This window comes from Drosophila innubila (assembly GCF_004354385.1).
Source record: "Drosophila innubila isolate TH190305 chromosome 2L unlocalized genomic scaffold, UK_Dinn_1.0 5_B_2L, whole genome shotgun sequence".
Taxonomy (NCBI): domain Eukaryota; kingdom Metazoa; phylum Arthropoda; class Insecta; order Diptera; family Drosophilidae; genus Drosophila; species Drosophila innubila.
In genome coordinates, this window is record NW_022995373.1 from 2831435 (window position 1) to 2847587 (window position 16153).

The window sequence follows — 16153 nt, forward strand, 5'->3', positions numbered from 1 at the left end:
AAGCACATCGACATCAAATGTCATCATGTTTGAGAAATATATAAGAATAATGTAACTAAAATTAATTATGTGCCCACTGAAAATATGATATCTGATGTGCTGAGCAAAAATCTTGTGAGAGTTAAGCATGAAAATGTATTGGATACTTACATGCCTGTATGTAATTACCAGACAAGAACTCTGTTAGAATGTAAGCTATGATGCTATGTTATTGTTAATTTCAGTCGTCATTTATACTTTGCTAAAGACACACGATCTGTACTTACATTTTAATAAATCAAATAAAAACAACATACCTGCAATAGTTCTGTCCAATAAGTTCTGGAAAGTCAGAAATTTCTTTCATTAACCAGGACCATCGTAAACACGGTTTTCCTGTAATGCTACGGTTTTTAATGCCCCTATAACTTGATCCGTCCTCCCAATAGCAGTTTTCAGTTTCGTCCACTTCAATGGTTATTCCTAATGTAGAGCAATCTTTGTGTTGCGGTAATCTTTGACACTCTTCAACTCCAACTATACCAATTACTGGGTGACGTTTGGCAATTGCATACTCTTTTTGGCAAAGTTCGGTCTCTAAAAGTTCACATTCTTCACGGCAAATTCGTTTTAGGTTTTCGGATTCTTTTGTAGGTGGATATTTGCTTGACACATCCTTACTGAAAACATCGTCATAAAAGATTGACTTCTTTTTAAGGAAAAAATGTTTGCTCTTAGAATCTTTTGAAACAGATCGTTTTTCTCGTGTGTCATTTCCACTGTACAAGTTAGTAAACATAGCTAAATTTGCAAAATACAGTAAGTTGGTTCGCTCAGGAGTTCTACAAATCGGAAGTGAACTGAAGCATAAACTAGGTAATGCATACTTTCGACAGTTAGCATTCATATCTCTAAAATTAAAATTATTACATAAGTGACCTTTTTATTAACGATTTTCAAACATGCACTTACTTTGATTCTTTTATTACTCCATAAGCGGCTTTCAATCGTTCCTCTAACTCATTAATTGTCGCATTTGGTGGTATAAATACATGGGTATTCTTCAAAAAGTGTTGACAAATAGTTCCGTTATATAGTTGGCAGATTCCCGAGGACTGGTCAATTCTTCAATAAATAAGTAAAAATATAATATTTTAAAGTATGTACTAAATTGAGACGGAATTTGACACAAATAACTAAATGAAAACAGAAATAAAAGGCGGCAGTCGAACAAACTTTATTGTAGCGTTTCTTTTTAATATAAAACAGTAAAATTATTATATGTTGCACTCCTTTAGGAGTAACATTTTCAATAATTAAAAATAAAATCATACCCGTACAACAGCTGAAATGGAGAACATTTTGTAGTTTTGTTTACCATGGTGTTGATGCGCTATTGGTTGTCTCGTAGTTTCTCGTCCCATTGTTTCTCATTATCTGTCATTGGCAACAGCATGGACAGTATTATACGATTTGTGCGCTCCACATGTCCATTTGCTCTTAGAGTGCGAACGGCATTAAGGATACGCTTGACATTATTCTCTCGGCAGAATTTCTCAAATTCCTTGGACGTAAAGGCTGTATCACAATCGGAGATGATTCGGGCTGGCATTCTAAGGTAACTTGTTACTTCTCGTAGGACATCTAAGACATGTTTGGTAGCTGTACTTTTCACAGCGCAAATAATTGTAAGCTTTGTAAGGGCGTGGACAATGGCAAAGACGTGTTCGTTTCGTTGGGACTTCTTGGAAAGGTTTCCAAATGGTCAATGTGTATTGTGGAAAACGGTATTGGCTTCATATTGTCAAAATTATATTGACCCTTTTGTCGTCCACCTGGTTGCTTATTCAGTGCACAGCCCACGCAGGATTGTATGTAACTCTTTACTTAGTTTCTCATACGGGGAAACCAAAACAGATTACGGATTTGGCTTAATGCTTTGTCCATGTCATGTAACTCATAAAGAATATAATAACGTAGTTGCTTAGGCACAACCCATAGGAGTTTGCTGTCGTGCTTACGGTACAGGCGTCCTTGCTCGATCACATATTTATCGTCTTCGGTTTGCTACTTGGATTTCATATTGCTGACTATCGTTTGGATCTTTTTATCCTGTAGGTGTATGGTGAACAACCAATCTGCTTCGTCAATGATAAGCTTTCCTGTTTTCCAGCTGGCTGTATCTAATTCCTGTGCATCCTTATATGGAGCACGGCTAAGTGAGTTCCATTCAAGAACCAGATCTGTGAGCGATCTCGATGTCGAATTCGAATGAATTCTTAGCCACCATTTTGCGATGCGAGGTATCAGATCACGTTTCTGCATCGCCGTTTTCAATGCGTTACAATCTGTAATAACCTTGATCATTTTTCCGCATAATATTTGAATCGCTCTAACGACTTGACGAAAGCATAATATTTGAATCGCTCTAACGACTTGACGAAAGCTAATGCGTCGAGTTCGTAGCTATGAAAATTCCTCTCAGTTTTGAATGTTGATCGACTAAAATAGGTAATTGGCTTCAACTGTTGAACATCTGGCAACGAATTTCTTTAAGTATCCACTGAGGCCTTAAAAATTTTTAGCTTCTGTCACGCTGTTTGGCATTGGAAATAGAGCCATAACATTCGTATTATCTCGCCTGAACTTATTCCTTCAGGGTGTATCTGGTGACCTAAAAACGAATTCGATTGGGATACGCCCAAGCTTATCGAGATCTCATTGATTGGCTTTCAACCAAGATATCATCCATATAATGAATCGTGTCATCCTTCCCTTTCTGTCAATTATCTGTCATCAGTCGATTAAAAAATGGAGGACTTTTTTAATAAAAAAGGCATCCGCTTGAATTCCAATAAACTATCAGTGGCAATAAAAGCTGTATACTTTCGGCTCTCGGAAGCTACTTTGATTTGATAATATCCGCTATACAAAGCTAGCAAAGAGAAATATTTGAACTGCTTGGGTTTCTGTAAACGCTCTTTGGTATTTTGGACTGGAAAGTTTTCCTTCTTCATGCATTTGTTGAGACGGCGATAATCAACGCACAATCGATCACCTCCGTTCTGCTTCTTGATAAGCACAATGGGGCTTGCGTACTCTGATGTGGACATACTGATTATATCGCGCTGCAACAACTCGTCTATCATCTGATTGGCAATATCTCTTTTGGGTTCTGGTATACGATATTGTGTTGGCTTCCACTACGTTTGTTTTCCCGATTCCTTCTAATCCGGTTGCATGCGATTCTAAAAGATAGCTGAACTTTGCGTTATCATCATCGTTGTCTACATTAGTAAGGAGCTTAGAGAACGAATTAGTTTCTGTTCTGGGAACTTTCTCTGTGCGTTTGTTTCCATAAATCATTTGACCATTATCAAACTTTAGCATGAGTTGCGTGTTGACCATAAAGAAGAAATCTTCTTGAAGTAGATCATCATCTGCAATGTAAATTTGTGCTGTAGTTGTCATGTCATCAATGACAATAGCCACAATTATAGTCTTGTTTAGTATTCGGGTACCAGCACAAATACCTTTCATCTGGATAAGACACTTGCGTCGACCAGCATTGATACCTTGGGCCACTGACTTGCGAACAATACTTACTTGGCTACCCGTATCAATGAATGCGTTATTCGGCTTCGACTGCACGACTTTTTTTTTTGGTGAACCACTGGTCTCTATTCTCAGCACCCAGGCGTCGAGAATTTACATCTGGCGGATTGCAGCTTTCATTGCTTCCATGAAACTTCTTACATTTTTCACAACGAGGATTCTTCTGTGGGACCGGGCACACAATTATAACACTTTAGGGACTTCTTTTTCTTTGCTTCATTCCCTGGTTTCTGTTCAGTATTGTTGCGTCTAACTGGATCATGTCTTACGTTCGGTAATCTTCCTCGATTTACAAAATACTCATCTCCGGTATCTCTTATCTGCTTGATTGTCGAAAACTTAATTGCTGCTATACTCTGTTGTAGCTCACGGTGCTGTATATCTGATGACTGCAGCTTCACTAATAATGTATCGCACGCCTAATGCTGACGTACGAAAACAATATTCCTTCACCGTTTCCTTTGACCGTCGTATAGCATTGGTCTTGATATAATCTCTGCTTCATCTAGTGTTGTTCCAAACTCATCGCGCAAATCGCTTGAGAATGCTCTCCATGTGGTATGCAAATCTGGCGATGAATCGAACCACATTTAAGCTGGACCTTGCAGCTGTGAATGTATTGCGATTAATAAGAATTTCTCCTCCCATTTGAAAGCGTTAATGACATTTTCGACACGATCGATGAACTGCTCGACTGAGATAGCGTTCGTGTCACTTTGATCAAATTCTGGCAAAGTATTGGCAGTCTTCTTGACAGATGATTGTCTGGTTTTGGAGTTGAACTGGCGTTTCTCATTAGCTGAATCCAACATGTTTCATTCACTGTCTGTGCTCATGCGGCTGCGCTTGTACTTAGTACTGCCAGTTTTGCAATTTAGTTGCTATTAGCCACAAATCTAGCAATTTTTAATTTTTTTCAGCAATTTTAGCAACTTTATTACAAAACTAGCATTTTTTCGTTTTTCTTTAGCCTTTTTAGCTTTATTTATATCTTTTTGAAATTGAAAGCACAAATTTCGAAATACGTTCACAATGGTTCACAAAAATATCGGAGCTTGTGTTTAACTTAATGGTTCGATTATATGAATAACTTGAAAGTGTTTGCGCATTATAGTATTATACGTATTCTTAAGTTAAATGTTAATATTATTGCTTAATCTTTTTCATTTTAATTTAAGTTTTTTCAATTTCGATTTTTAGACCCCGTACTTAAAAAAAATACAGGTTTCTATTAAGTTTGTTTTAAAAAAAATGTGCGTAACAGGCAGAAGGAGGCGTAGCAGACCCTATAAAGTATATATATTCTTGATCAGCATCAATAGCCGAGTCAATATAGCAATGTCCGTCTGTCCTGACGTCTGTATGAACACCTAGATCTCAGAGACTATATGAGCTGGAGACACCAAACTTGGTATGTAGGTTCCTCTATACTGCAAGCAGATCAAGTTTGTTTTAGAATTCGACCACGCCCCTTTACCGCCCAAAAATCGACATAGAAAATTTCATATCCAAATTATAAGAACAATTTAAAAGTTAAAGACACCGAACTTGGTATGGAAGTTGCTCTATATTGCAGGCAGATGAAGTATGTTACAAAATTTGGCCACGCCCCCTTAAACGCCTACAAATCTACATAGAAAATTTCATATCCAAATTATAAAAGCAATTTAAAAGCTAGAGACTAAAATTTTTCATAGACGAAGAGAAAAGTATTCTAGATTTTTGCTGAAAATTTCATTTCGATCGGACCGTAAATAGTCAAGATATTCAAATCAAGGGAGCGTTGGCAAGTAATTAAATCTTGAATAACTTGATAACATGAAAATTGAGTTAACTTATTATGTAACAAATTTGCTTTCGATCAGTCATGTGCTTCTGTGGCGTAGCGTGCTAAGAGGCGGAAGGTCAGAAAATGTTCGTGGGTTCGAGTTCTGCCGTGGGCGAAAGTCATTAAACTTTTATTCTTTTTTCTTTTTCATTTAAAAGAAATAAATGTATTATTAAGATGATTAAAGGATAAAATAAAATTTTTTAATTTTGCAATTGAGTAATAAAAGAATTAATATGGAAATTTGGGAGGCTAAACGGATATGTGCAAGTGTGGCTCAATATGTTAAACCTCTGTCATTTAATATTTTTTGAAGTTTTGTTGCGGGTTCGATTCCCGCCGGGGACAACTTTTTAGACCCCGTACTTAAAACTAGCTGGCCGGTGCTTCAGTCGAGCATACTCGTCTGTCGGAGACCCCGTACTTACAATGGCAAAAACTAATAATGGAAAAAAGTTTTTCTTACTAAGTCTTGATTTTCGTCCGATCGGTCCTATGACAGCTATATGATATAGTGGTCCGATTTAAACCAACTTTGGACAGGCTATATAAAGCCAAGTTTTATGTATATTCTATAAGTTTGGTTACGATATCTCATTAAACATACTAAGACCGATCGGGTGAAAGATCGGTCCTATGACAGCTATATGATATAGTGGTCCGATTCGAACCAACTTTAGACAGGATATATAAAACCAAGTTGAATGCATGTTCTATTAGTTTGATTACGATATCTCATAAAAAGAAAAGTTTTCCATACTAAGACTGGATTTTCACCCGATCGGTCCTATGACAGCTATAGGATATAGTGGTCCGATTTGAACCAACTTTGGTTCCGTCCCTCTGTATGAACACCTAGATCTCAGAGACTATAAGAGCTAGAGACACCAAACTTGGTATGTATGTTCCTCTATATTGCAAGCAGATCAAGTTTATTTCAAAATTCGGCCACGCCCCCTTTATCGCCCACAAATCGGGAAAAAAAATTTCATATCCGAATTAAAAGAACAATTTACAAGCTAGTGACACCAAATTTGGTATGTAGATTCCTTAATATTGCAGGCAGATCCAGTTTGTTTCTTTTATTAATCGGACCACTATATCTTTTATAGAATATGCATTAAACTTAGTTTTATATATTCTGTCCAAAGTTGATTCGAATCTGGCCACTATATCATATAGCTGTCATAGGACCGATCGGACGAAAATCCAGTCTTAGTAAGAAAAACTTTTTTCATTATTAGTTCTCCGACAGTCGAGTATGCTCGACTGTAGTACCGGCCGACTAGTTTTTTCTTAAGATTCATGCGACATGTTTACTCCCTCTGATCCTTCAAGTTCCATCAATCGTAGAATCAAATCACTGCCAGAAACAGCTGGCGCGAAGCCTTTTTGACTCAAGCGAGATAACTGATGCTGCAATTTCGTTAATTTGTGAAATTCACACATAGACCGGGGAAACCAATCCCAATTTACAATCTCTTTGGTCGCCTAGACCGAAGTTACATATCCCATTGCGAGCCTGAACACATCACTTATTGCAGTTCTGAACTGAAAGACACTGGGCTTCTAACAGGTGCTCTGTTGTCACGCGATCCGTGCGAGAATCTTGGCGACTCGAATATGATTAACTTAATTTTTGGGTGCATTTCCCATCCAAAAGTGCAATAACGCCAACGGAGCTGCGCAAAAAGTAATTTTTATGTACAATGAAGCTCACCCTTTTTGCGCACAGTGCACAATCCAAATTTTCGTTTTTTTTTATAATACTTTATATATATATACTTTATAGGATCGGAGATTCCTCCTTCTCCCTGTTACATACATTCCAACGAACACAATATACCCTTTTACTTTTTAATTTTATTGTAAGAAATCTTAATCTAAAAACAATGTCATGAAAAACATGTATACATTTTGATATTTTGCCAAGTTTCAATTCCGTTGAAAAGGAAGTTCGAGGACTATAGAAATAAGAGAACGGAGGATGTAAAACAGTTTTGAAAAAAAAAAAAACGGCGCAGACAAAAACTAAAAAAAAAATCGCGCGTAATAACGCCCACGGGTCGTTATTGCAATTTAAAAAGTGAGATAATGCCCATGGGCGTTATTGCACTGGGCGTTATTGCATGCACCCTAATATTTATTAAATGATAAGTAACATAAAATTAAGGAGCTTCAATTAAATGCGTCTACTTCGCACCAGTGCCAGATCTCGTCCTCTTCTTAACTATCGAATATTAAGTATATCGATATTTCTAAGATTTAAAAAAACAAAAATAATATCTTCATTTTACAGCTTAAAGCTAATCAATCACAAAAATTTATTTTATTTTATTTTTATTTATTTATTTTTTTTATTTATGCACGAATAAAAGCAGTCGGCAAAGAAAAAATTACCAAGTATAAAAATTAAGTTAAGGATTACAAATAAAAAAAAAATTAAATATAAATTATGAACTGTAAAGAAAAAAACTACATTTAGATTTGGGGCATGAAAAATTATAATTGATATTTTATAATTTGTTTAGTGAGCCGAAATCATACCGGTATTTCTAAACTAATGTAAGCAATATATTGAGTTGGAATGCCCATGTTCATTTAAACGAATACAAATAAAAATAAAATTAAATATAAATAAAGAAAAAAAATAAAGTTAGATCTGGGATATGCAAAAATTATAGCCCAAATCTAACTTTAATTTTTTTTGCAGCCTATATTTTATATTTAAGTTTATTAGACCCCGTACTTAAAAAAAGTACAGGGTCTTTAAAGTTTGCTTTAAAAAAAATGTGAGTTACAGGCAGAAGGCACTCAGAACGTAAGACTATAACAGAATAATTTCTGTAATTAGTCTTCACTGGCTTTTCTCCAATTGAAAGCTTTTAACACCCACGCTTACGAGTTAGATCACTGCGGACGGCAGTTCGCGTTAGTGACGAAAGCAGCACGAAGGGTGCGAAAGGCGACTAACTATATATACAGCTAAGTTGGAAAATTTGCTACGACTGTCCGATCAGATCGAGTTATATACCGATCGACGGGTTTAGTTCTAACTTACAAAATGGCGTACTAAAACTTTTCTAACCAACCTGGGTCATGAGATACGGGGTGTAAGTGGGAGGGAAAAATTTTGATAATTGCAGCTTATGGGGCCGTTGTTGCTTTTGGTAAAATTTTTTATTTTTAAAATTCTACTTAAAATACGCGTCGATTGATACCTCAATCACCCAAATCCGATAACTGGTTCAAAAGATAATTAAATTTGAAAATTTTAGTGGACTTCTCAAAATGAAATGAAAAGTCAGTTTGTTTGTCTGTTTGTCTGTTTGCATCAAAGCGCTAAAGGAGCTTTAATGTAATGATGGGGATTGATTCCTTTTCAAAAATCTAGAAATGTTTGTTCTACGACTTTTTCAATTTCCCGCTAGTTTAGCGGGAAAACGCTAAATCCCGCCAAAATTTAAACCTCAACAGTTTCCAAACCATGGAAGCTACAGATATGTTCTATATATCATTAGAAAGGTGTGTTTTAGGCGTACCTTTAAACTTTTTTTCTAAAGTACTCAGGTAACATTTTACAGGTGAAATCAAGTTTTTTAGCTTACATTTTGGCGATTTCTGACAAAACGGCTCTTACGATTTTTGTTAAATTTTAATATGTTGTCATACGTACAATTTCGCGTTTTTTGGTATATAAAACATAAATTTTGGTTGAGGGGTTCGGAAGATATTACCTGTTAAGTGAATAAATACATTTATCTATCGGTCGAAAATCACGTTTTAGTACGAAAAACTTTTTGGTTTTATGAGATATCTCAACCAAAATTATACAATATGCATTTAACTTGGTTTTATATATTCTGACCAAAGTTGGTTGAAATCGGACCACTATATCATATAGCTGTCATAGGACCGATCGGGTAAAAATTAGGTTTTAGTATGAAAAACTTTTTTGTTTAATGAGAAATCTTAACCAAACTAATACAATATGCATTTAACTTGGTTTTATATATCCTGACCAAAGTTGGTTCAAATCGGACCACTATATCATATAGCTGTCATAGGACCGATCGGTCCAATATTAAGTCTTAGTATGAAAAACTTTTTTATTTTACTAGATATCGTAACCAAACTTATAGAATATGCATTTATTTAAGACTTATATATCCTGAACAAAGTTGGTTCTAATCGGAACCACTATATCATATAGTTGTCATAGGACCGATCGGGTGAAATCCAAGTCTTAGTATGAAAAACTTTTTATTTCATAGTAAGTACGAGGTCTCCGACAGTATAGTATGCTCAGCTGTAGCAACGCGAGCAAAGCGAGCAGGGGGCGGGGCCCCCTAGTTTTTCTTTATAATTAAAGAAAAAAAATTTTTTAAATATGAAATACGTTCAACAACTAAATTTTTATATTTTACTATTTGCCTGCATTAAAGATAAAGTTACAATGTCAAAAGCAAGCAATTGCAAAATTTCTGATATCACAAAAAAATCTAACGAGGTAAAAGTCTAGTGACGAAAGCAATTTCTGGACCAAAATTTCTGATATCAATTTTGTGACGAACAAAATTCAGTTTAATCTAAAATTTTAAATAAAAATATAAATTAATATAAAAAACGAAAATTGGCATTCGGCACTGCGCAAAAAAGTTATTTTATGTACAAAGAAGATCACCCTTTTACTCACAGTGCCGAATGCCAATTTTCGTTTTTTATATTAATTTATATTTTTATTTAAAATTTTTAGATTAAACTGAATTTTGTTCGTCACAAAATTGGATATCAGAAATTTTGGGTCCAGAAATTGCTTTCGTCACTAGACTTTTACCTCGCTTAGAGGTTTTTTTTGTGGGATAATTTAATCAGGAAGCGTGAGGTAATACCTATTTCAAGAAAATTTCATGTATCACTGTGGACGGCAGCTCGCGCTAGTGACGAAAGCAGCACGAAGGGTGCGACAGGCGACTAGCAATATATACAGGTAATATGGAAAATCTGCTATGACTGTCCGATCAGGTCGAGTTATATACCGATCGAAAGGTTTAGTCCTAACTAAATGGCATAAAATAACTTCATCTAACTCACCTGGTTCATGAGATACAGGGGTGTAAGTGGGACGGTCAAAATTTAATCGACCGCAGTTATTGGGGCCGTTTGGGCCTAAATACGCGTCGATTGATACCTCGATCACCCAAATCCGACAACTTGTTTTTATGTTTGCATCAAAGCGCTAAGCAACCGTAAATGTAATGATGGGGACTTATTCCTTTTCGAAAATCTAAAAAAGTTTGTTTTACACTTTTTTGAAAAAACCGCTAGCTTAGCGGAAAAACGATAAATCCCGCTAAAGTGCAAACCAATAGTTTCCAAGCCATAGAAAATACACTTAAAAAAAGATTAAGATTTCCGTACTTAAACAGGCGATATTCAAGTACAATTGATCTTAAAAGCTGTCTAAGTTCGAAATTTCTAAAGTTGAGAACAAAAATTCTATTTTCAAGTTCGATTTTCGCAAGTACAGAAATCTTAAAATGCGATTTTTCGGGAATACTTTAAGTACGTTTTGGGTTTAATTCAAGTCTGTAAAAATTTGACAACATACTACTTTAAGTACACAAATTAAATCCAAAATGTACTTGTTTTTAGTATACAACATTGTCATAATTAATTAATTCTAATTTTAAAACATACACTAGTATTAAAATTAAATACCATTTAATAACGGTGAATTTTGTTTGTAAGCGACCTTCCGGAATAGTTGCTGATTTTACTTTCAATCTAACCTTAACGTCATATTTGCGTCGCTAGAACCAGTTGAGAATTCTAAGGTGCGACAATGAAATAGAAATATCCAAAAATGTACTTGTTTTTAGTACGAAACGTTGTTAATTTTAACTGTCTTTTAACCTTGAAAAAAAACTATTTAAAGTACAAAAAAATCTAAAACTAATTAAGTACAAATAACTTAGTTTTTTTTGGAGGTAGCTTAACAAGAGTCAAGTATTATATATTTGCCATGGTCTTATATATTCTTACTAAGTTTGGTTTAAATCGGACTACTATTTTATACAGCTGTCATAGGAATGGGCAGTCAGAATTCTAAATTTAAAGTCGATTCATACTTAATTCAAGATTTTAAGTACACAGCAATCTAAAAATTTTAAGAACAAAACGGTATAAATTCAAGGTCGATCGTACCTAATTTTTGGGATGGCATATTTTTCTGAGTGTACAGTTTTATCCTATATATTATTGGAAAGGTGAGTTTGGAGGCTTTTAGCTTACCTTTAAACTTTTTCCTAAAGTACTCAGGTAACATTTTACAGGTAAAATATGGTTTTGTAGCTTACATTTAAGCGATTTTAAAAATGATACATGACATCTTTATTAAATTTCATAAGGTTACACTCAATAAAAATTCGTTACGGTGAGATATTACCGCTTAAGTGTATATATACATATTACCAAGAGTTTTAAGATGACAGCAGCAATAAAGTGGCATATCAGCAAGCCTATGTAGCAGACAGCTTTTGCGCGACAAAAATAACCAGTGTTGCCAGCAAATGTTTTTTTGTGTTGCAGAAATAGCCAGTGCTAGGTTCCTGGAAACCAAAGGCAGATCAAGTTTTGTTTTAATTTATGGACAACTATATCATATAGCTGCCATAGGAACGATACATCAGAAATGAAGTTTTAGTAAGAAAAAGTTTCTTGTTTGTTGAGATATCGGAACCAAACTGACAGAATATGCATCTGGGCTTGTATAATACATCCTGACAACATTTGCTTAAAATCGGTTTTGTATATTATATAGTTGCAATAGATACGCTCAATAAAAAACTAAGTCTTAGTATGAAAAAGTTTTTTTATTTTGAGATATCTTAACCAAACTGATATAATAGGGCCTGTTCCGAATTCCGAAAAAGAATGAAATTGACTAGAATCGACTAGAATTGTCACTTTCAAAACGCGTGCTGTTGAGCGAGCGGAATCCAAAGTAAATGCTACAAAAAGCATTAAAATATTTCCCTAAAACAATAAACTATACATTCAAATAACCTTTAACATATTTATAACCGTTTTACATCACTACTTTAACTGTTTTAAGTTGAAGTATATTTTAAAAGAATTTTTTTATTAACATAAAATATTGAATACAAAACAAAATCGAGCGGCAATGTCTAAACCGAGCTGTTCTGTTACTTCTGTTATCGATACTAACTCTCGCAATCGAAAGCTGCTATAGTTATTTCAATTGATAAATAAAATTCGAACAACGAAATTTTAGTCTAGTTTAGCTTTAATGTGCTATATTTAACATGAATTATTTAAAATTAAGTATTAAAAATAGTCTTAAGTAATTCTAATAGGATTTAAGAGAAAAATTGATCGGACAGTCGTAGCAAATTTTACAACTTAGCTGTATATATAGTTAGTCGCCTTTCGCACTAACGCGAACTGCCGTCCGCAGTGATTGTAAGCTAAAATATGCTGAAGTATAATATCCCAAAAAATTATATATTGGATATAAATATCCCAATTAAAAGTATGCTGGTAAGAAAAATCTATGCTATGCTAATGCTATGAAAAAAGTCAAGTAAATTTGTACTGGTAGGGAAATAAATAAATATTTGCTGGTACTGGAACATAAACCAGTGCCAGTAATAATTTACTGTAAGCTTGAATTTTCAAGCATTTCAAATGTCAACTGGAAAATTTCAACTAAAGGTACAATTGATACATATAGTAGTTGTGACAGAATTGAACCATTTTCAAAGTAATTTACTGTAGACTTTAATACTCAACTAAATTAATGAAATATTTATTTTTTGCTGGAAACATTCAACTAAGTAAAAATATATAATCGAAAAAAAAATTAAATGACTATTCCCAAGCCTGTATCGAGTTATATACCGATGGAAAGGTTTAGCCCTAACTAACATAATGGCGTTCTTCAACTTTTGCTGACTCACCTGGGTCATGAGTTAGGGGGTGTAAGTGGGAGGGGCAAAATAAATGATTGCAGCTAATGGGGTCGTTAGGGCCTTTTAGTGAAAATCAAAAATACGCGTCGACTGATGGTATCAGTATGATACCTCGATCACCCGAATCCGACAACTAGTTCAAAAGATAAATAAATTTTAAATTTTTATTGGAGTTCTCAAAATAAAATGAAAAGTCAGCTTGTTTGTCTGTTTGCATCAAAGCGCTAAAAAAAAACCTTAAATGTAATGATGGGGATATATCCCTTTTCGAAAATCTAGAAATGTTTGTTCTACGACTTTTGAAAAACCGCTGGTTTAGCGGGAAAACGCTAAGTCCCGCTAAAATGTAAACCACAGACGCTAAAGGTATGTTCTATATATCGTTCAAAAAGTGCGATTGGGTGCTTTTAGGTGTACCTTATAACTTATTTTATAAAACACTCAGGTAAAATAAGGTTTTTTCTTTTATTATTTTATTAATTTATATTTTTATTTAAAATTTTTATATTAAACTGAATTATGTTCGTCACAAAATTGGATATCAGAAATTTCGGGGCTACAATATGCTTTTGAAACTAGACTTTTACCTCGTGTAGAGGTTTTTTTGTGGGTATACAAAAAAACGCGAAATTTTACGTATTACAACATATTGAAAATAAATAAAAATCGTTGGAGCCGTTTTGCCAAAATGTAGGCTTAAAAACTTTATTTCACCTGTAAAATGTTACCTGAGTACTTTAGAAAAAAAAATTAAGGTACGCTTAAAAGTTTTTAATAATACCTTTTCAGCGATATATAGGAGACATCTGTAGCTTCTATGGTTTAGAAACTGCGGAGAGTTAGCGTTTTCCCGCAAAACTAGCGGTTTTTTCAAAAAGTCGTAGAGCAAACATTTCTAGATTTTCGAAGAGGAATAAATCCCTATCATAAAATTTAAGCTTCTGTAGCGATTTGATGCAAACAGGCTAACCAACAAATTAACTTTTCACTGACTTTTTTTCCCCTTATCACATGAATATTGAGCATGAGTTAGCAAAACTTTTAGTATGCTGTTTTGTTAGTAAGGATTAAACCGCAGTGATCTATCATCCTAATTTATCGCAGTAAAATTTAAAAAACAACACGACAGTAAAACATATTTTAGTTTTTAAAGAAATTCGAACTCCTATAAGTATATAACAGGTGTTCTTATAGTCGGGATCTCGACTATAGCCTTTCCGACTATTTTTTTCTGGTCACAATGCACATTTTGCTTGGAGCAGCTGATCGGCGACTTCGAATCTGTCAATAAAATCTAATCTGAATCTGTTTCCGGAATATCATCAATATGCACTTTGTATTAAAATGGTAACATTATATATGTTTTGCTTATGAACAGCTGATTTATAAATAGAAGGCACAGTAGCAGCGCAGAGGCGCTTCACTAAATATACTTTTACATCGATGAGGATAATAATATTATGTTTATAGCAGCACCTTTAGAGCTTACGAGTAAGGAGATACGTTAAAAGTGGCTATGTATGTGTGTACGTAACAGATTAATTAAAGCTTAACTCACTTGCTATATTTTAATTTTAACTAGGGGGCTCCGCCCACTGCTCGCTTCGCTCGCGTACTTGAAATGTGAAAAAGAAGAGCGCTTCTAAAATTTTTCTTGAATAAATTTCTTTTACGCAAAAATAAATTACTGTTCCATTTTAATAATTCGGACACTTGTAAATTAGGACAACCTGAAATTTCGAACACTCAATTATTATCCATAAAAAAATATTTTGTAACCCGGCCACCACATAAATTTTTTGATCCTGAAATCCGATCATATAAACGTCTTTGTATGTAAGAAAAGAATAAAAGTAGAAAATTATGTGCAAGAAAAGGCATTTCAATTGCAGTTTCTGTCGTTCAAGAGCAAAGGGTCGTTATTTCTAACATTGGGTTTATTTGACAGGTTTTTTAATCAGTAATGCCATCTTTACTTCTGATGAAGATCAGTAATCGGTAGCTGCTCAATGACATGAACAAATCAGACTACTACGTTTTTCACCGTTCGTACGAAGCAATTATTATCAGTTATCAGTTATTTAAGAAGAATTCAACATTTTTGGTTGTTGGAAATTTCCATCTGAATGTAATAAGGAGCAACAAATTTATATATAATAACATTTTTTGAAAGAGAAACTAATAATTATATTCACGCTTCCAGCTGCCCCTGCAATTGGACTTTGAGAAAATCGCTAGATTTGGCGGAAAAAAGCATGATTTCGCGGAACAAATCTAGATTTGATAGAAAAATTTGAGACTCGGCGTGCAAAAGCAAATTAAAGATTTTGGTTGAGATGAATTAAAAAACAAAAATATTGTTCATAATATTTGAGTTTGCATTTGTTTCTGTTTCTTTTGCTGTTGTTGTTTTTGTTGCTAGCTGCCATGCTGCTGTTGTTGTTGGCCATATCAATATTCCTGTTGCTGTGGCTGCTGTAGCTGCTAATTGGGCTGCAGCCCACCCACCGATCTCCCGCCACCAATATTCATTTGCAACTATTAGTGATGGATATGCAAAGAAGCGATACTTATGCAAAGTAAATATCGATATCATGTTCAAAGCGATGTATCGATAAGCATACTAAATGCGGCATTTGTTAATCACTGCGGACGGCAGCTCGCGTTAGTGACGAAAGCAGCACGAAGGGTGCGAAAGGCGACTAACAATATATACAGCTAAGTTGGAAAATTTGCT

The 16153-nt window shown here is 34.4% G+C and overlaps 1 protein-coding gene across 1 annotated transcript in view; it reads right to left on the reverse strand.

Annotated features, from left to right (window-relative positions):
• The window catches only part of LOC117782563 (tyrosine-protein kinase transmembrane receptor Ror), a 76674-nt gene that overhangs the window by 25439 nt on the left and 35082 nt on the right, over positions 1–16153 (reverse strand). The window contains exons 4-5 of the mRNA XM_034619587.1: positions 952–1104; positions 297–890 (exon numbers count right to left, since the gene is read on the reverse strand). Coding sequence (XP_034475478.1) covers positions 297–890; positions 952–1104 — 747 coding nt within the window. The remainder of the gene's footprint in view (positions 1–296; positions 891–951; positions 1105–16153) is intronic.